Genomic DNA, 22,079 nt, shown 5'->3' with positions numbered 1-22,079 from the left:
TTTTTTTTATGAACCTCCTAATATACAGAGTTTGGCCCGAGTGGGATTATACAGTACAACGTCCGTCGTTTGTTCAGTTTAGATTTAATATTTGACAATCTGCTACCAAACACATTTGTTATAGCAACATTTATACTACATACATAGCAATCTATGTAACGTCACAGCAAAATATGGTAAAAAAACAAAAAAAAAAAAAACAAAAAAAAAAACAAAACCAAATACCTACAGCGTTAAGGAGGGGGCGAAGGAAATTATCACAAATTTTGGCACGGAAATCTGTACACAATTCTACAGTCTGGAAGAGATAAGACTGTGCATTAAAAAAAGAAGGGCTTTAGACATTTTTCCCACTAGTGAAGACGCTGTCCCCTACACACTTTCAAGTTTTTTATTCTTTTTGTATAATGGCTTATAGTTGTGTTTCTTGAAGTATTGTTGTGCACTTATCTATTCTTAAAATGAATCTACACTGTTCATTTGGTGGAATCCAGGTTTCATTGAGGAAAAACAAAAACAAAACTTCAAAAATCCTTGTAAAAATGGATCATTTTCATATATATATAAGCTGCTTACGCTAAGGAAAAAAAATATTTATACAATGTATTATGAAAAAAAAAATATTTAAAAAGGGACAACATACAAGAAACAACAAGCAATCTCTAAAGCAATAAATACTACTGGTCCTAGCGTTGTGACTTTTTGAATTTAACAACCCACCCCACCCACCCACCCTAACCCGCACCCTGCCCGATTCCCTGCCCTTCCCCACCCCACCCCACCTCCCTCCCTCCCCCAACAAACAACAAAATAAAAAAGATTTTAAAAGACAACGCCATGGAACGATGCATATTAACACAGTTTCCCCCAAATATTTCTGTACATTTAAACAATAACAAGTAACATCACAATTAAAGTTGTTCCGCACAGTTGAAGAGGTGACAATGCTTTCCACATGCCCTCTGTATCTGAACTGATGGAAAATGATTGGTTCGCAAGCTCGTATTTAATACAAATAATAAAGAACCACAAACTCTTTTGGAAAGGGCTAACGCAATTCATCAATTATCTCCGAAACCTCTGCTTTCTTTTCTATATCTAGTTTTTGTCGTAATTTCCTGTTGACAATTTCCTTGTCTTTTGAATGCATCTATGTGGAACTACACAACCTTGAACATATTTTCCGTTTCATCGTTAAACACTAAAAAGACTCAAAACAGTTGCTGATAAAAATTTTGGCAGATTCACAAAGCTTATAATCTACAATTCATTGTACTTAACTTTTTTAATATTTTTTTTTTTCCCGAGATAATGATGGGTCAAATATTGACCAATGAACTTGGTTTAACGAACTAAAAAAGAAAGAAAAAAAGGCACACGCACAGACAGAAAAAGTATAAACATACTGGAAAACCAGGAGGGGAAAAAAAAAAAGCCAAACAAACAAATAACTATAAGAGACTGCCGAGTGCTAAAAGGGCTATTCTACTCTATAGACTTGGTTACGAGCGAGAGAGGCTGGGGTAGCAGAGAGTGGGTGTGGCACAGGGTTGGAGAGGGCCTGGCCAGCGCGGAGGAGGACCCCGCCTGTCGCGGGGAAATGGTGGGGCGCTCCAAAGGCCCGTTGGTGGCGCCGGCTTTGCCGGCCGCCGCCGCGGTTTCCAACAGGACTAAAGACGTGGGCATGGAGAGGTGCGCGGCCAGGGGCGGCGGCTTCATAGTCAGTGAGAGTGGCTGCGTTTGATCTGCCTGCTGTTTGGAGTCTTTCGAGGGGGAGCCGATGAGGGAGGGGGAGGAGGGCGGGGAGTCTAACAAGCTTCCGTCCGAAGAGGGGGGGCTGGCACAGCTGCCTTCACCTTGAATGTAGCGGATACACTTTTTTTTTCTCCTGCGGGGGGGGAGGGGGGGGGGGAAGAAAGCGGAAAAAGGATGAAATCAAACGAGTTAAAAAAGAAAAAAGGGAAGCATCATCCCACGTGTGGGGGGGGACGACGGTACAAATGGAGGTCAGCTCAATGACTGTCAGGCTGTGCGACTAATCTATTCCCATTTTAAAACAACCCCTCCCACTCCCGTAATGACAGTTACCTGGACGTGTATTCTCGAACCCAATTCTGGGACCCATTAATTACTTAGTTAAATGTTCAACTCCCACCCTTCAGCCCCTGCCTAGTCTCTCTGTTCCGCTAAATCTAGAGCGGAAAAACATGGCGACTTCAAGACTGAATCTTGAGATCGTGAAGATTTTTCTGGATAAGTGCGGGTGCAAACCCGTGACAATAAACCCAGACACTGCACTGACACTGGCCACAGGACGGGAGAGATGGAACGGACAAAAGAGAGAGAGAGAGAGAGAAAGAGCGAGAGAGAGAGAGAGAGTAAAAGGTTTATTCACATTGAGGAGGTGGAGGTAGTGGTAGGGGTAGGGGTAGGGGTAGGGGTGGGGTGGGGTGGGGATAGGTTCCGTGGAACTGTGAAATTCTAATTCATGCCCTTAACGGGTCTATTAAAAGCGTACGTAAAACGTCGCGCACAGACACGAACAAGAGACGCTCTGAACTGTGCAGATGCCGAAGCGGACAGAGATTTAAGAAAAACGAGCAACGACTCCTCATCCTCCTCCTTCAAAAAATACAAATAATAATAATAATAATAATAATAATAAAAAAAACTCTTTCTTCCCCCGGTTATTTCCTTTTTGCCTTCTTCTTCTCCTTTTTTTGTTTTTTTTGTGTTTGGTTTCTTTGGGGAATCCGGATGTGGAGGTTAGCAGAACGGCGCCGCGCGGCAACCTGCCTCACAGACATGTCTGCTGCGCTGCGCGCGGGTCAGGGCCGGGGCGGCCATGTTTGCATTTCCGCTGCTTTTTTTCCCCAGCCAGGTCAAGGTTCCCCCCTCGTCTGCTACGCCTAGAGCCAGAGGAGCGCGACTGCGGGTGAAGTCTCGCCGACCCCAGAAACGCCGGAGCTCGGCTAACGCTCCGCGCGCGGGAGGGAGGGAGGGAGGGAGGCAGCAGTCTCTCTGAGGGGGCTAAAGGCTCAGTGTGTTTGGGGGGGGGGGAGGTGGGGGGGTTGTCTGGATGGAGTGGCAAGAGAGAGCACCTCCCCCCCCTTCCTCCCCCAACACCACCCAACCCCCCCCCACCCCCCACCCCCCCCCCTACCCTGACCCCCCACAGCTCCTCCCCATGAGGCATCTGCCTGCCCGAGGGCCAAATTCAGCTGGGCACAAGAACAAACGAAACGGAAAGATTCAACATTTAACTCAGGCTATGCGCTGTTCATACCAAGAGCGTGAAGAAAGGAAATGAGGGAAAGAGAAAGAAAAACTAAGAGAAAGAGCAAGGGAGAGAAAGAAAAAAGAAAAGAGACCGAGCAAGAGAGAGAGATAGAGAAAGACATTTCTGGCTTGGTTGAGTCCCTGCGTATGCATTTCCTTGACTACTGAAAGCCACCTCCACACAGTGGTCAAAGAACAGGACAATTTTTTGAGAGCGAGAGAAAAAAGGAAGGAACAGAGCGACCGCACGGAATGGCGGAAAGAGAAGGTAAGGTACGTTTCTTAAAGTCATACCCCTGCCTGCAAACCTGTGGACTTGGGTGCCAGACAAAAAAAAGTCATAGAAAAAGGAGAAGAGGGAGACACAGACACAGAGAGGGAGAGGGGGAGAGAGAGAGAGAGAGAGAAGGAGGAAGCGAGAGAGAGAAAGAGAGAGAGGGAGAAAAAGAGAGATTTTGGGAGGTGATTCTGGAACAGCCACATCAGCCCACAGTTTATGTAAATTGCATGCTGTACTGGAAGGAGCTCATGCAGTTCTCCAAGAGCGGAGAGGGAGGGCACACAGACAACGATGCGCAACGACAAACACAGCTACGACGCCGAGGTAAAAAAAACAACAAAGAGATGACTCATGTAAGAGCTACGGTACTGAAACCGGCAGGCAGAGAGAGCGAGAGAGGGGGAAAAAAAGAGGGAGAGAGAGAGAGAGCGATCTGACACGCCCTCATCACGGCGCTAATAAAGTGATTTGGAAGGACAGCGTCCCAGGCCAGGGAAGCGATCCCAGAGCCGATCGGGCTAATGCCGCAATAACCGCCTGTCAAACAGTTGCAAATAAGGTGATATCCATTTTTAAATAGGCGCATCGATCGCGGCCATTTGCCTGCGCGCTGTATTGATTGCGGGGTATCGCTGGGGATTCCCCCGAACGCGCGCGAAGGCCACGGGCTCTTTTAACCCCCCCCCCCGCACCTCAAATTTACACACCATTACCGCCGGCTGGCGTCCTCCGAGCCGAGAACCGGCGGCTCTTCGGAAACGGGCGCGGGCGCCGATCCGCTCGCTCCCCGTACCGCCCTGCGCTCCGACCTCTCAGTCAGCAGACCACGATGCCATCAGCGAGCGCGGACTCCCATGCATACGCGCATTTTACAATCTCCCCGTTCCGTTTTCATATCGACTGCTACCTCAGCTGAACCGTCGCTAAACGCTAATTCGCGTTTGATCCTTGCCAAACGCGGTTTGGCGAAGACCGCAATCGCTGAAACTAACTTTGACAAACTCGCGAGTCAAAGTTACGGGTGAATACGGGTTTGGCGCAGTCCAGCCGAAGGGCATAGGCGCCGAGACCTTCCGCTGCCGGGTTGCTAAGGAAACGGAGTTGGTGCGCGCGCCTCCTGATGGAGCGTTCCGTTCGGGACCGCGGTGGGGAGCTCTGGGAGCGGTCGCAGTGAACGCGCTAGCGCGCACCGGCCTCAGCGCGGATTTACACGCGGAGTGTTCGCGCCGCGCGTTCTGGCTCCGGGGCGAGAGAAGTGGGGCGAGGGGTCGAGACCCAGACAGGCGGTCCCATGTCTCGGCGTGCGGGCGGCGGCGGGCTCGGAACCCTGGCCTTGGCCCCACGAGCGCGCGGGTTAAATTTTAATGCCGGAGAAGGGATCGCGCAGAGGGAATCAAAGCAGAGGGCACGGAACTGCGCTCGCCCTGTTCTGAGGGGGCCGGCCCTGTTTCAACCCCACCTTCTGCACCTCGACCTGAGGAAAGCCCTTCGAACGCGCCGGTAAGCTGCCGGGTGAGGCCACGCCGGACTGAGCGAGAGCCGAGGGGAGAGCGCCACGACAGGATGGGACCGGTCCCCAGAATGACCACACTGTGACCGCGCGTGTGCGCATGTCAAAATGCCCGCGTGCGTAAGTGAACGTGTGCCGCCATTATACGTGTGTGTGTGTATATGTACCATTATACATGCGCATGTGTATACTGTATGTGAGTGTGTACCCTTATATATGCAACTCATGGATGGTGGCACTTGTCAAATGCCTAAATAGGAAATTGTGGACACATGGCCAAAATAACAGCATGTGCGCTTTTAACCGGTTTAAACCAAATTCCGGTTCAAAAATATTAATGACTCCAGATACACAAATGAAACATTACCAAATGAAAAAGGAAATAATGAATTCTGACCACACCGTGCGGAGAAGGGCTTTTTAGCGATACACACAGAGGAACTGTTCCATCTGCTGTAGAAATCTGCTTTCTGTGCCTCCCTTACAGACGCCGACGCTACTGAACAACGCACAATAATGCAACACAGAAAACCGTCCATCTCTGCCAGCCGCCTGAAATTAGATAGATCTCAAACGGTGGAGTGGGGTTCGTCCACACGAGAGACCTGGAAACCAGACTCGACAGTAAATGAAATGAAGAAATAACTCCACAGCTAATAATGGGACAGCGATGGAAAGTTATGGGGCACAGCATGCCTCTAAACATACAGTATGGATTTGATTCACAGAACCAGGACCTACATTGGAGTGCGGTGGTGTGGGGGTGGGGGTGGGGGGGGTGGGTGAAAGAGCAAGCGGGTCACAGAGAAGGGTATTACTTATCAGAAACAAATACCTACCATGAAAATATTCCAAATTCAAAGACTGCTTGTGTCAGAACAGAAAAACAACAGATTGGGACTAAGTAAGGTTATTGGGAAAAGAGACTGTGTAATGAGAAGGGAGAAGACAACAACAGTCCCTCCATCTAAAAATTAAGCTAAACAAATCAGACAGTTGAAAGGTACAGAGCAAATTGACAGAGTTATGAAAGCAAAGTTAGCAGGTATTTACCCTGGTGCAGGATTGCAGAAAATGCATTTTTTTACAGATTTGAATAAGTTACTTTTTAAATATATTTCAATAGTTATGTAGATATATTTGACATATTAGAGAAAGAAACTGCATTTAAAATCTCAGAACATCTCCCCATAAACAAAAAAGAGAGGGGAAAGTAATTTAAAATCTTCATATTTATGGAATTCTGGACATGTACAGAATTGTTAAAGTCTGACTAAATGTGTTCACTGAAAAAAGAAAAGAAAAAGGACAACGAAGGGTTTTTCTTTGGAAAAAAATCTACATAATTTACCTATATTTGGTTGGCGCTTCCTTGGTAAGGCCAAGACTTTGCACAGGTTTATTTTTAAAAAATGAACTCAGACTAGGAAAAGATTTCCGTTGAAGACCCATAAAAGTCCAATACACTACATTAAAGTCTAAAATTACGAGGTTTCAGATATATCACACAAAGAAATGTGAACAGGGTTCAAATCCATTTCATGCCACAGGACACATGTTACATACAAGCATGTAAATGGTTATGGGTGTTTTGTCCAAGTTTTTCATGTTGCAGGCTCCAATTCACAAAGAGAACTCTGTTTAAGAGTGAGTGAGAGTTTAAGGAAAGTAACAGGGGAAGAAAAAAAGGCAGACATTTTATAGAGAAGAAAATAGAGGTGGATTTCATTTTGTTCACCATCATCACCATGGGCCCAGAGGTACTACAGGGAATATACCTGCATGGTTTGCACCATGAACTCAGCTGCTCAAGGCCGAACAAGGCACGACACTTCTTTGGGGTATTTGCATCTGTTAGCCAAGAGGTAAACACAGAAATACAACAGGGAGGAAAAAAAAAAAAAAAAAACACACACAAGAAGTGGACATGGTCATTGGGGCACACACTGCAAGGGAGGCGGAGCTTTGGTTTCAGCTGGTGCAAATGGCAGCTCCCTCTGACTTACCGAGCTTTCCGCCCCACCCTCCGCTATCAACCAATCAATATGCACTGACCCACCCCGCCCCCAAAAACGCATACACGTACAGCTCTCCCTCAACGCTTGAGCCTTAACGAAGGCGTTATGGGTTGCTCTCTGCAAATGTGTGTGCCGTGAGATGTTATGACCTACACAGTGTACTATGAACCTTACTAGCCCGTGCTCCGTAAACCACTGAGGCATTACAAGCAGCTCTCTGCACGTCTGGACTTTCAGATGTTATTACATGTTCCTGACAGCATTCTGCTATAAGGCGTTATAACCTGTTCTCTGCTATGAGACATGGTGACCTGTGTTTTGCAAACATCTCTACTATGAGATGTTATGACCTATCTGTAATCATCTCTATTATATGACCGTATCTTCAGGCTTTAAAACCTATTCTCAGCAAGTCTCCTCTGTGAGGCCTTTTGATCTATTCTTTGTAAACATGCCATTATGAGAAGATAAATCCACTTTCTCTGTAAACACCCACTATCAGATGTTACAATTTGCAGATGCATGACCCAGAGATGGTTCGTGTGGAGGGAGGGCTGTATGTGGACGAGATCTATAATCCTGCTGCTCGGATTTTGGCCTAGGGACGGGAAACAAACACACACATACACACACACACAGACACACACATTCACGCACGCGGGCCTGTTTGAAATCACCCAAAAGGAGAGGCAGAGAAAAACGGGAAGGCTTCGGAGGGCGGGAGCAATAGCCAGAAAAGGGGAGAGGGGCGCCAATTTGTAAACCAGCTGCAACCTGCCCCGGCCAGTGTGCGAGCACCATCATACACACCTGCATGGACCGCACCAGTTATTCTGCTGATCAAGGCCAAAGCGCGCTCTGCATTTCTTAGGAGCGCTCAGATCTGATCAAATCAGAGAGAGAGAGAGAGAGAGACAGACAGACAGAGAGAGAGAGGGAGAGAGAGACAGCAAGGGAGAAACAGAGAGAGCAAGAGAGAGAGAGAGAGAGAGAGAGCAAGGGAGTGAGAGAGAAAGAGCAAGAAAGAGAGAGCGCAAGAGAGAGAGAAAGAGCAAGAAAGAGAGAAAGAGAGAGAGAGAGAGAAGCCAGCAGCAGGAGAGAGGGAGGAAACAGAACAAAAGTGAAATAAAGGAAAAACGGAAACAAATGAATCTGCTTAGTTCCATATTATGTAAATTATGCATTTTTCCCCCTTTTTATTCCCAAGTGGGAGCACTTAAACAGCAAAAGGTAGAAATGAGTTCTGCAGTGTCCCTTTTACTGTGAAGATCGATAGAGGATGCAGTTAGTGTACTCCACAAGCAAGATCAGATGTCGAGCAAAAACAAATCAAAACTTTAATTTTTAAAAATTTCTGGCTTAACTTTTCTCCGAGTGACGGAGAATCCATCTCAAACGATGCCTGTTCAAATGATATTCATAGGCTAGGCAGTATATATATATATATATTTTTTTTAAAACTCAACCGTTAAGGAAAAAAAATCAGAACATAACATAATGGGGAAGTGGCAGATTTGATTTCTGGTCTGCTATGTATGATTTTAACTGGAAAGAGGAAGTGTAGTAGCGACAGCGAGGAGGGCAGCCTGCAGAGTGAAGTGAGTTTGAAGGGGGCGAGTCGAGACCCAGGCGGGGAAGCGTGTGGATGTGCACCCAGACAAATGCAGTAGCAAGTCTCGTTCCGCCGAGCATTTGAGCAGAGAGAGCGCGTGTGGTTAGCTACGTGTTCATGCTAGTGTAAAAAGAGGACAGGTAAGGCTACTGAAGCAGACAGATTAAGGAGGTTTACTCTGACTGAATATATCACTTAATCCTCAATATCTGCGTATTCCTTTCAGTCAATTATTCGCTTATGTTAACATACTGCGTGTACAATTTGCCAAAACGGGGAATGCTGTTAAGTTATGTATGACTTTACAGAGAAACACTGTTGTTAATTTAATTAATTAATCAATCCATTATTAAAAAGCATACTTGTGGTGGAAGTAGCATAAATGAACAGTGAGCTTTTAAATCTTAGAAAAATTATAAACAAATCAAAAAAAACAACCATCGTGTCCAAAAATTACATTTTCGTTTTAAGTAATTGAATATATACACGGTACAAACATACATAAATATACATAATTAACCAAAGGAGAGAGAGAAATGAAATAAACAAGTTAGTAATTTAAGACTCAAAATGACATTAAGCACCTGTAATCGGAGGGAGGGAAAGGCAAGGATTTGGAAAATATTCTCTGTGGTCTGTAAAAAAAAAAAGAACAGACACAAAGCCTTAAAAACGGGTTCTGCAGCCAAATGGACTGCAATTACATTTACTCTACACTTCAAAATTTTTCAACGCACAAAAAAGAAAAATGATGATGATGATGATAATAATAATAATAATAATAATAATAATGATAATAATAATAATAATAAAGGAATAAATTATAGAATTAGCAAACCTCCTTAATTTAAAGACGAGGGTGATTTTTGACCCAAAAAGCATGCATCAAAGCAAACAGGCACAGCCCCAGCTAATACACTCAACACAGGGGAGGGGGGCGGGGAAGGAGGCGGGGTTCGGAGGGGGAGAGGGGGGGCAAGTCAGGACCAAGGCACAGGCAAGTAAAACACACAACAGTAGCATGTTAACAGCTTCCAGGACAATAAACTTTAGGACATCTTTAAAAACATACACACATCACGACATCAAAATAACAGGATGCTTGGGTCAATGGTGAAAGGGGTGGGGGGGGGGGGGGGGTGTGTGGTGGAAGCAGTTGCAGCGGAGGAGGGGTTGGGGGTGTTTGGACATGCATGGTGACTGTTGTTAGCATTTAACAAGGGGTAGTAACAAGCAGTCTAACATTTTAAACGTTGCATTAGATAGCATAGTCGCATACAGGAACAAAAGATGCCAGGCAATAAATGGATAAAAATGAGAGGAAAAGGCTTGACTTTTATCTGGGAGATGCCATGGCTTGACACATGATGCTCTCCTCCATTACGAGAGATAATTGCTGTGGACTCACCACTGCCCTCTCCTGGCTGCTTGTCCCTTTTCCGCTTCTTCTTCTTGCCCTGTTGGTTACCCGCCAAAAACAGAGAAATAGACAGGCACCTTAGTTATTATATTGCAGAAGACAAAGACACCGGAACTGAAAGGAAAAGAAGGAGCCGCATATTTTCTTTCCGTCTCTCTGCGTCGAGGCCCAGGCGTTTTACACAGCCACCCCCAAAACCATAACGAGGCTTCTTTCACCCTACACTTCTCACACTTGCTTCGCCCTGTCCTTTTGAAGGCCAGACTGGCCAAGTTGCAATTCTCCAATTCATGGATAGGTCATTGCCTAAAATGTAAACTTTATCAGAATGGGTAGAAAAAGTTTAGGGGCTTGGATTATTTTAATCATTTGAAATGTCAATAAGGGGTCGACTTCACACTAAAAATTTATTTTTTGTTTCATCATCACTTTATTGATAAGCAGACCAAAAAGCATAACTATATGTAATTATACAGACTGTACAACAAAAAACTGTTTAATGCCTTTTACATTTTACAAGCAAAGGTGAGAGCAATTTTGAGAGCAATGTCCACTGAGTAAGGATTTCACATCACTGAATGCATACAATTTGACATGTCATAGTTAAAATGACCTCTGAGGACTACAGACCTGTAGGTCAGTAGTTCTCATCCTCACATGATCAACTGACTTCAATACTGGTACAGGGAAACTAGGGTCTGAAAACCACATCCTGTCCCAAAAACACCCAGTAGAAACATTTCCCCGGAGGAAGACAAAGTGCGATTCACAGGCTGGTATCTTAAGATGAAAGACAGGTGACAAAACACCTCTGTTTGGAAAGTACTTAACCTGAATTTCAGCAGTTAAAATCCAGCCATACAAATGGATTGTAAAAAGAATGTAAATGTGTAAATGTAACGCTCATCTTTCCCGAGTACAGAGTCTCAGGCCCGTGCCAAAACTTTATCACTGGAGCAGACATTTAGGCCTTGCCTCCTCCACCTGGACACAGGTGTATAGTCCCCGCACCCTTTTAGCAAGGTAAAAATGCTTAGTCCCCACCCCCCTCCACCTGGACACAAATGTTTAGGCCCTGCCCTTTTTTAATCAGGGTACAGATGTTTAGGCACTGCGCCCTTCCACCAGGGTGCAGTGGTTTAGGCCATGTCCTCTTTAACAAGGGAACAGATGATAATGTAAAGAAGGGAAACAGCGTTAAAAACCTATACAACTTGAAAACTTAAAAACTTACATAGTTGTCTCGCGCCGACCAGCCGGGGTACAGCTGCATGTGCAGTTGTCGCTCTTTTCTGGCCAGCTCGTAGTATTTCGCCTGTTCTTCCCTGGATAGTGCGTGCCACTGAGGAGAGAGGGAGAAAGGGAGGGAGGGAGGGAGAGAGGATTCAAAGGATAAGCACAGAATCAAGGGTGAGACGCTATAATTAAAACTAATGAAACATGAGACAAAAGTTACGCGAGCCTCTACCTCAGACTGATTTCAAAAACACATTGTGCCGTCACCAGATGCTTCTTTAACCCGCCGCAGACTGCAGCGTAGCTCATAGTGCGGAGTCAGAGGAAGACCTTTCATTTGCGGTTTTCACTGCAATCTATGGGCACCCAATGGACCAGCAGGGGTCACTAGACAGCGATGGCCGCAGAAACGTATCCCACTGAACCCTCCCATTCCCTGGGCGATGCATTCCCCAATTGCGCGTCGCCCTATGGAGCTACCGGCCACAGCCGGGACTGGCGCAGTCCGGATTCGATTGGAGGCCCTGAGGTCATACATCATCTTTTAGAAAGCAAACCTTTTTTATTTATGCTGTACTATTTGTAACTATCAAGTGTCATATTTTAGAATCCTGTATCGTTTGTAAATGCTGACCATACACCCGAACATTTGAAAACCAAATTCAAACGCACTGACTGCCTGGAGTTGTTACTGACCACAGTTTAAAACATACGCACATGCACAGGAGCTCTACTCTGTGCCCATCTGTATCCCTCATCTGTTACAAATGCCCTGAGTGTGAAAAGTGTTACCTCCCCTCAGGAGAGAACAAAGGTAAATAATAAAGGTAAAACCCCAAAATTGTATGCTGCAATTCAGCTTCCATCTCTGTTCAGAACAGGCCTTGGAGCAGTAACTAACAATTTATCCACTGTCTACACGACCAAATAGATATTGGACAGAATTCACATATTGTATCATGAATTCTTTAACATTTTTAAGGCGACAAAACCAAAATGTTTAGAAGATTAAATGGCAAAACCTCCGATCTGATGGTATAAAAACAAAAAAACATACTTTTTTCATAATATATAATATAAATATCACATAAATATTTTGAAATTAGACGCAAAAACTACTTATCACTCATGGTTACTGGGTGGATGAAGAACAATTCCATGTACAGCCACCAGAGCATCAGCTGAGTTAAACCCACACACTCCCGCCCAATCAGTGGTGACTGCGGCGTTAGCCCCGCCCAATCAGTGCTGATTGCGGTGTTAGCCCCGCCCGCTTACCCGCCGCCCCAGAATCTGATTGATGGCCGCGCTCTCCTTCAGCGTACACTCGGCGACCACCTTGGCCCTCATCTCCTTCATGTAGAGCATGAAGGCGTTCAGCGGCTTCTTTATGTGCGGCTGCTTCTTCTTCTCGTCCTCCTTTTTCGAGTCCTGATGTTTCCTGGGGAGGGAGGAAGAGAGCGAGGGCGGGAGGGTTATTCAACGTCCATTATTTGTCTCATAAATGCCATCATCTAAGCATTTGCTTCTTTAACAGTGCGGGTTGTCTTATAAGGTAGATGCAGCATATTTCAAACTGAGAGGCAATTCAGCTTCTACTTCAGTGAAAGTTGGCAGGATGACTATCTGCTCCTTATATATACAGTGATCAACGCTGTGTGTGTGTTGTGAGTATTTAAAAATAAATAAAAACTGAGAAAACCTTCCTGTGAATTAGAGGGCAGAAAGACCTATGGGCAAACTGACCTTAACCTCGGACCTCAGTATAAGCAAAGACACTTTCTCCATGAGAGAGGCACGATACACAATAGCGAAGGACACATCACCACAACATCATTGACTGGCTTCAGAAAATTAGAAGACTGATATGGTGGTGCTGGAAGTGTTGTTTGTACACGGAGAAAGGACAAGGAGGCATGGGTCATGGGTTCAGACTGCATGTGTACAAAGCCATTGTGCCCCTGGGTAATCTAGGAACAGATATTTCTAAGCGACGGGCAGCAGAGAGAGAGATGTGGTGTTTTCCCTCGCTGGAGAACAAGCTAACAGTGAACTGGGGGCAACAAAGAGGACAGAAAGAGAGAGGGGGGAGAGAGAGACTCACGAGCTGTTGAGGGAGCCGATGTCGCTGTGGGAGGACTCCTGCTTGACGTTGGGGGTGACGATGGCTGGGTGGGGGATGCCCGTGGTGTGCAAACTGTGATGGGGGGGCACCATGTGGGGGGGGAACCTGGAGGCGAGAAAACTGTGTAAATCGTCAGAATGGACACAGGTGAAATGGGAGATGAACACACATGCACACACACACACTCTCCAATACAATAGCATTTATAAAGATATGCACCTTAACAAACATTCACTAAAAGGAACATACAGTACATCTGCAACTGAACACAGACACGCACATGCATACACACACACACACACACACACACACACACATACACACGCACTATAGCAGCAACAAACATGCACACTAAAGCCCCTGTCACACATCGCATCTAAACCCATAAACGCTCTGGCAGATTTTTGTGTCGCTGTCATGTGAGAACAGGAACCAGAGTCAATATTTCCCGCAAGAAAGTCGTCCAATTTGCCAGGTCAGGACCAATTAAGATTTATGGAAATCTTTCACCGTGGCTATAGTGTGAACAAAAGCAGCAACATTTTCTGATAAAGCATGTAAAAGATAACATTCTCATGCAAGACCTTTTGATTCAGAACAAGACCAGGTCAAAACCTAGTATATGGCTGGACCGGCGACCAATGGTGTAGCTTCATAACTTAGCCAACCAATGGTGTGACTTCATCACTCAGTGACCCAGTCACAGACATTCGCGTTTGTAGGGCTGGCCCCGCTGTTGCGGTCCAGCCAAAAAATATTTCTTTAATATTTTGCCGAATCTTCCCAACACGAACTTGAATAAATATGCCTTGTGTGATTTTATGAGAAAAATGTGAACATTTTAGGAATGAAATAAACAGTGTTGCTTTGCCAATTGTAAAAAACCATTACCACTATCATCAAAGTTTCCATAATAGCCTCACTATGTGATTGGGTGCTATGTTGTACTTCTCGCTGGTAAACATCTATGTCATGCTCTTTCAGTTTTAAGTTTCTTTTTATCCCATGTCGCAAGATCTAGGTACCCATTTAACTGGGCTAACAAAATTATTTTTGCTGCATTTTACCAAAACATCTCAAGATTTTTAGCTGATAGACCATGCTTCCATTCCATTAACGTTAATTCGTTGGGATCATATAACTGGGCAATACTGGCTAAAGATGTTACCGTTATCTTAAAACTATCACTATTCAACTGTCTTGTGTTTGTAGGGTTTATATCTTTGCCTGAAGTATTATTCAGCAAAATATCTGGCTCGTAAAGACGTAAAGACGAACTAACATAATGTTAACATTTGTTCTGCATTGCTTAGGTGGGTAGACATCCTGCCTTGCCTAATCTATCTGGAGCAGTCTTGTCACGTGTCACATGTGACACAACATGGAATTTTTCTACTTTGGACACCAATGCCTGAACGGGGAAACCCGCTACCCAACCCTGATAACGGACCCTGGCAGTGCTGTGGGTTCCATGTGTGAAAGGGGCGTAAGGAACACACCAACAGGATCATTGGCAAACATGCTAAAACACGCACGTACGCACGCACACACACGCTTATCCATGCTCACCGACACTCACACACACTCACTGACACATACTCAAAACTCAATGAGTGACACGATTAGATAAGACAGCTGAGAGGTAATGGGTTGGACTGGTGCTGAATCCTTTACCCCTGAACCCCAGCTAGTAAGGCTAACACAATGTACACTGACATCACACAATCAACAGCAGCAACAAATGTCAATTTCACAATGTGAGAATAAAATACACATTCCTAAACCCCTCTTTACAGATCATCACATACATTTCTTCCCAGTGTGGAAGCTCTGTAAGAAGTCACATGCTGGTGTGAGAACTTAACACCATGATAACCTTGACATATTACAATACCTATCATGGTATCATGATATTAACATGTTCTAACAAATGTCTTTTTTTGCCAATAAAAATAATTTTAAAAAGCAACTGAAACGTGTTCTATTTGTTTATATATTCTGATGGAAATTTAAACAGTTTCAAATCTGGGAATTTTTAAACTGTGAAAACTGGGAACTGGACCACGAGGAGCGGTGATATGAATAAACTGGTCGAAGTCACAAGCATGGGTATGGACATGGGTGCAAGTATAGGTTTAGGCATGGGTATAGTTTTGGATGTAGATATAGGTACAGCTGTTGGTGCAGTTAGGGGTGTAGTAGTGCATGGTGGAGGGCTGTTAGGGTTGGAGACGATGGTGTAAATATATGGTATGCGGATCTGGGTATGGGTAAGTGGATAAGTGTCCGTGAAGGCTACAATGTAAATGTGTGTGGTTACTATACGTGTGCATGTAGGCGTTTGTTTTTACAGAAGATTCTGATGCAAAGTCACCCTATACTGAGTTGGAGAGAGAGGGCACTCTATGGGCAGCTTTATGAGTCTCTTACTGTGAATTCTTGTTTCAGAACTTTTTTCACACCGTGATTCCCAGTCCAAGCTGAGAATTGTTTCCCTAATCCTCAGATCTTTTCCTGTCTGTATCGGCGCTGCTATTATAATTATCCCCGTTATATTATTATTAGCATCGCCTTGCTTATCGTTAGCATATCGTTAGCATCCTGTGTCCTGTCTTAATACAGCCATTAGCCCCATCTCCCTTTTGGATCACTGTTTGTGTGTGTGTATGCATGTGCGTGAGTGTGTGTGTTTGTGTGTGTGTGTGGAAGTGAGTATGTGTATCAGAGACCGCGCGAGTGCGAATGCGTATAGGCGCGTGCGAGCGCGAATGTGTCAGCTACGTATGACTGTACACAAATCAGCACGGAAGATTGGCTGATGATAAAAAAAAAGGGAAAAAAAAGGCAGCTCATTACCAGGCCAGTGTCTGGCTGCATGGCTCCGAGCCAGAATATAACGATGAGCCTAAACTTGCGAGGAACAACTATTTTGTGTTGGAGGCTGTCTCTGGGGGATCCCGCTTCCCTCTCCGCGCCCCGCCTGCACCCCTCGCCTCCTCTCTTCATCACTGTCATGTTCCCGCGCGACGCCACCCCGCCCGAGCACGGGCTGCGGGGACGAGCGGCCTCTTCCTCCCCAGACACGGGCCCCTTTGAGCTGCCTCGCATCCGCCATCATTATCTCCTCTCTCCCCCTGCACTTGTTACGTTCCGTCTTTTCCCCAATCCAATTTTTTTTCCTTCTTCTTTCTCTTTCTCTCTCTCTCTCTCGCTCTCGCTCTCTCTCAGTCTCCCTTCCCCCCTCCCCCCCCCTGCCCCCCCCCCCCCCCGCCCCCCTCCCCTCGGCGCGGCCCAGGTTATGGTTTAAACATGACGCTCCTCTCTTTGAAGCCGGCCGGGGCGCGGAATCGGCCCTCATCAGCAAGCCCGGCGCCTCGGACCAATTTAGCCGGGCGGAAGGGGCCCCGCGGCTCCCTCGCCTCCGTCTGAAGGGGGCGACCGCGCCTGTCCGCGCCGCTCCGGCCCGGCGTCGGCCAGGAGCCGTTTAATTGCCAACCTGAGGCGGCGGCGCGGCTGCTTAATGGATAATGACCCGTCCGCTCCTTCCCGGAAGCCCCCGGTCCCGGCTCGGCCACCTGGCGGCCATCAAAGGCCGAGCGCCTCCTCTGGCCGACACGCCGGCGGTCCGTTTAAAAAATGATCCGTTTAATTTGCCCTACCTTTCCCTGAATGTTCCCGGTGCGTCTCCTTTTCTATTATAAGAACGGGATACGGGATCCTTATAAGGAGGTCTGCTGAGGGAGTGGCCTGCGATATGTAGCGGCGGCTATCTGAATGCTAACGTGCTCAGAAATGCGCCAAAAGGCGCTCGTCTACGGTCCCCGCTGCGTTCGTGCGGTAACGCAAGGCGCAGGTCTACGGTCCCCGCTGCGTTCGTGCGGTAACACAAGGCGCAGATCCGGAACAAAAGACGGGGGGGCTCATCTCTCGACCTCGCCGTCCGCGCCTCAGTCCAATTCCGGACGTTAAACCAGCGGAAGCCCCCTCCCCCTCGTGTTGTATTCGGGAAATTTTCTCTCTCCTTTTCTCTAAACGCGCACTTCTGCGGATCAGGGAGTCCGCCCCCTTTCCGTTTTAACACAAACATGCAAAACTGCGCTCTCGCCAGACGCGTGGACCTCTACCTATTAATCTGCGCTAATTCAATTAGGGATTATCAAAATGCATTAGCCGTCCTCAGCCCGTCGCTAGCTCCCAGACCCTCCACCAATTCAATTAGCCGCACTGGAAATAAGATGATCACAATATAAACCCCTCATTAAGGCCAATTAGTCGTCACTTAAACACAGGTCCGCTGGCTGCCCAGTAAACACTGCGCCAGATACCCCAGATTCGGCTGAAATTACCCAGGGCGCAACCAACGGCAGAGGCGTACAAGTATGTGTACGCGTGTGTACGCGTGCGCGCGTGTTTGTGTGTGTGTTTGTATTTGTGTGTGTGTGTGTGTATGTATTGTGCATGTGTGTGAGTGTGTGTGTGTGTGTGTGTGTGTGTGTGCGCGCACATACGCGCGTTTGCGAACACCATGCATCTCACATGACTACCCGTAGAACTGCGGGCGATATGAGGAGCGGCAGTGTTATTTTAAAAATGTTGACCATCCCCCCGCAAGAACAAACAGACCTCCCTTTCAGGAACTTGTGGATGTTTCTCAGTGTCAGAGGAGTAGTCGGGGGGGGGATCCGGCCCCACAGAGCCGGTTTCTACATTTACGGTGCAATTACATGCCAGCGTTCCGCTGTCTGGAGGCTAGCCTGACACATATTTCACCCTCCTCTCATGACTATAAACCATGTGTGTTTTCTGACATTCAAAAATGGTAATACCATCATTACTGGAATGGGCCCTGTGCTTTGGGCTCACAGGGGCTGTGCGTGGGGGTGGGGGGGGCAGGCGAGTCGACAACCATATGTTTTTTTTTCTTCTCCTCGGCCTCTGTTATTTCTTTTTAAAGACGCTAAGACGAACCTCGGGGTGTTTGTCGTCTGCAGTTAACCCGTAGCCGCGTGTGCGCGGCGGGCCCCGGCCGATTCCCCGAGGAGAATCGGCGAAAAAGAAAAACACTGAGCACAAATACGGGCCCGGACCCCGCCCTCCCCGCGGCCCCGGCCCTCCGAACGCGCCCCGCGCGCCTCTTAACTGGCTGCGCCGGGCTCCGCGCTCCAGATGCCTTCCCCCGCCCGCATCATCCGGCGGGGGTAAACGTGCATCAGGGGCCTCATTACGGAAACGCTCGTAATAATTAATATTTTAATATCTACGCGGGGCCACTGTGGGGATTGCCTTTATTAATAGGAAGGCAAAGAGAGCTCTTCCTTCGGGGGAAAGCTCTGGTGGATCGGAGCAGATGGAGTAACATCGCTTCTGGGCCCCCTGGTGTTTCAAAAGGGTGTGAACAACCCCCGCCCCCTCACCCCCACGCACACACACTACCACCACCATCACTCCTGCATATACCCCGTTTCCCTTCCCAGAAAGCAACTCACCTTGACATGGACGCGTTGACGGTAAGTGCAGTGGGGTAGGGGTGTCTAAATCCGCCCGTTGTGATTGGATACACTGGCTGACCTTGCCTGGAAAGAAGAAAGAAAAGGTAAAAGCGCTCCCCATGCGGCCGGCTTTATTCTCATTTGATCAGAACAAAAAATCTTGGGGATTGCAGAGCGGGGATCAAAGAGAGCAAACTCCGAACAATTTGAATGCCACAAATCTGATAGGAATGGCTAATTAAATTTTATAACCCTTGCTTATGTCAATGGAAACCCTTTTCCCCGAGCTGGGGCTAGGTGTTTTGTTGTGATAATTAAAGACGAAGCTCGGAACGCTTTAATGGAGCCATCACGCTAATTGAGCTCTACACATCCAAAGGAAAACAATAATGAATGTAAATTTATACCAAAATAAAGCGCAGCGAATCAAAGAGCGGCAGACCGGCTCCGGGCCTCTCCCGGTATTTAGATCGCGGTGAGAAAACATTAAATTAACAGAGCTTAATTTGTAGCCTTTTGTCATATTAACAAGTGTTGACATGGGTTACCAGGGGAAGGGTCCCCGTGCGGAATTGTGGGTAAAATACTGGCAATCACAGTTCATTACTTTAATTGGACAATACAGCAACATGCAAAATAGCATTCTTGCCACAAAGAAGCAACTCGGGGCTGAGAGGGGGAAAATAAGGCAGTGTGTGCATTTTATTTATTTATTTATTTTTGTACAGGCGGTGAAAGCACCGGTGCACCAGCGGAATGTATAAGGTGAGCAGGGAGTAACCGGCTGCAATGCTGCAGGCCTCTGTAATGTTACTCCGGAGGGGGGTGCTAAGGAAATACTAGCAAAGCAATCTTTCAAGATGGCAGCACATAAAACTGATATTTACTCATGGGCAACTGATGTAAAAAATTAATTAAAAAGCAAAAAGAGTGGATAATATGCCTCTTAACAGATGGGGTGGGGCAACTACCCCCCCCCCCCCTCCCCATTCAAACCCAACTGATTAACAGAAGAGCAACAGCATATTAAAATTACATAAACATTCAAAGCCATTGGCACAGGCATGTCTGTAGACAGCATAAGGTAGCTGCTGGTAAAATCTCATTAGGAACTGTTAGAGAAGAAAAAAAATGGCGTTTGCTTACTGTGGTACTAACCATCCTAGCGGATGGGGGATTTGGCCTACTGTGCCCGGAGACAAGGGGTAATATGGTGATATATCAGGGGGGTGTGGAGGTCTTGGAATTCCTGTGAAAAGAAAGAGATAAAGAAGGAAGAGAGCAAAAGAGGGAGCGGGTGAAAGAAGAAGAGAGAGAGAACAAGTGTTCAAACGTTTATCCCCTCAGTCTGACGACCCTATTCCCCCCATGAAGGCTACGGCGGCGCTAAATTCATCTGTTGTGAGTTCCACAATTGAACAAAGTCAAACATCACAGAGAACCAGCGCACGCTTGTATGGCGCTAAACCGCACGTTTTGATCAAAGCCCTTTGAGGTGCAGGCGCCGTAATGAGAGGATGAAAACACTGCCCTGTCATCCACATCATCACGCCGACCGAATCAGAGAACCAGCGTGCGCAATAATCAAAGATTTAAAGTGAAACGGCGCACGGGTGCGGCATGGCGCATTTTCTAAACCAGTTTCCAGACCTGGGCTTTAAAGCAGTCAAATAGCAAATGAACTACACACCTTTCAAAGGGTTTTGTCCATTATTACAGTAACATTTAGACATAAAAAACGCACACAGAAAAACAACACACGATATTTCAGAGAGGTCTGTTGCCACAGAAGCCCTTAAAGCACACAACGATCTATTGCCGCGGAGACCGCAGCTACATGACTTTGTGGAGTGTTCCAACTCGATTAAAAAAAAAAAAAAAAAAATAGAAAGAAAACGGGAGCGTGTACTCTGGAATTTACGGTAATCCAAACACAAAAGTGTAAGGAGCAGGGCCCGCACTGGGGGAGACAGCTGAAGCAGCGATTCGGCCCCCTGCTCCCCGACAGCTGTCCGCTGTGGCCACCCGCTTCCTGTTCGCATTGCGCTCGTTCCTGCGTTTTCGTTTAGAAATTATTGCCGTCGCGTTATTCATTCACACTGCGGCTCTGCTGGGCCCACGTGTGAAAACAAGCGGCCCACTGTCTGGCCCCCTCTATGAATACTCCAGGACTATTTTTTAAACGCGTAATAACACTTAAGAAATCGTTTTCACATGTACAAATTCAATTTGAAATTCAAAAATACAAATGAGTCAAGCTCATCTGGAGAAGACTCACCGAATCGAACACACCAACAGAGAGATTGCTAACCTTTTTTTAAAAAATTAGCATTTTTTTCCCTGTGTGCTCATTTTCATTACAGAGCGGGGGGATATGCTATGTTCGCAAACATCCCTAAATGTTTGACATCTCAGAGTAAAATATGGCCTCGTAAAAATAAAAAGATGGATTTTCCAGCGGTGCGAAAGCATGTGCACGGACGCTGTGGAAGCACTTAGCATCCACCGCCTGGACAGCTCTTAAAACTGGCTGACGCACTTCAGTAGGCTGAGCCAAGAGCACGGTGTGACATTTATGTGCCTCAGTGCATACTTCCTTCTGCTCTCTTCCCCAGCTGCGGCTAGGACAGTAGGAAGACCGTAGGTGGGGAAAAACACTACATGCTGTCGTACAGCAGGCCTTGTACTATATGCTGTCCTACTGTATGCCCTGCACTACTTGCTGTCATTTTGTAGGTCCTGAACTAAAGATGTACTAATGTAGGCCATGTACTACAAGTAGTACTACTGTAGGCCCTGTACTACATGCTGTACTACTGTAGGACCAGCACTACATGCTGTACTACTGTAGGCCCTGCACTACATGCTGTACTACTGTAGGCCATGTACTACATGTTGTCCTACTGTAGGCCATGTACTACATGCTGTACTACTGTAGGCCATGTACTACATGCTGTACTACTGTAGGCCATGTACTACATGCTGTACTACTGTAGGCCCTGTACTACATGCTGTACTACTGTAGGCCCTGCACTACAAGTGGTACTACTGTAGGCCCTGTACTACATGCTGTACTACTGTAGGCCCTGTACTAAAATCTGTACTACATG

The 22,079-nt window shown here is 46.5% G+C and overlaps 1 protein-coding gene across 30 annotated transcripts in view; it reads right to left on the bottom strand.

Moving 5' to 3' along the window:
- Window positions 1-1,194: 1,194 nt before the first annotated feature.
- Window positions 1,195-22,079, bottom strand: part of tcf7l2 (transcription factor 7 like 2) — a 108,909-nt gene continuing 88,024 nt past the window's right edge. For 7 of the 30 annotated variants that reach the window (XM_035404419.1, XM_035404402.1, XM_035404409.1 and 4 more), the window contains 9 exons: window positions 20,116-20,218; window positions 18,967-19,053; window positions 13,460-13,600; window positions 12,634-12,796; window positions 11,354-11,461; window positions 10,108-10,171; window positions 9,284-9,334; window positions 7,898-7,970; window positions 1,195-1,888 (listed from right to left, as the gene is read on the bottom strand). In XM_035404419.1, the coding sequence (XP_035260310.1) occupies window positions 1,486-1,888; window positions 7,898-7,970; window positions 9,284-9,334; window positions 10,108-10,171; window positions 11,354-11,461; window positions 12,634-12,796; window positions 13,460-13,600; window positions 18,967-19,053; window positions 20,116-20,218 (1,193 nt within the window). In that variant the 3' untranslated portion in view covers window positions 1,195-1,485. Of the gene's footprint in view, window positions 1,889-5,907; window positions 5,937-6,846; window positions 6,921-6,947; window positions 7,971-9,283; window positions 9,335-10,107; window positions 10,172-11,353; window positions 11,462-12,633; window positions 12,797-13,459; window positions 13,601-18,966; window positions 19,054-20,115; window positions 20,219-22,079 lie in introns of those variants that run through there. The other 23 variants (XM_035404420.1, XM_035404406.1, XM_035404415.1 and 20 more) reach the window with 18 other exon arrangements.

The sequence above is a fragment of the Anguilla anguilla genome, chromosome 2, assembly GCF_013347855.1.
Source record: "Anguilla anguilla isolate fAngAng1 chromosome 2, fAngAng1.pri, whole genome shotgun sequence".
NCBI classification, from domain to species: Eukaryota; Metazoa; Chordata; class Actinopteri; order Anguilliformes; family Anguillidae; genus Anguilla; species Anguilla anguilla.
This window is presented reverse-complemented; position numbering and strand designations above follow the sequence as displayed.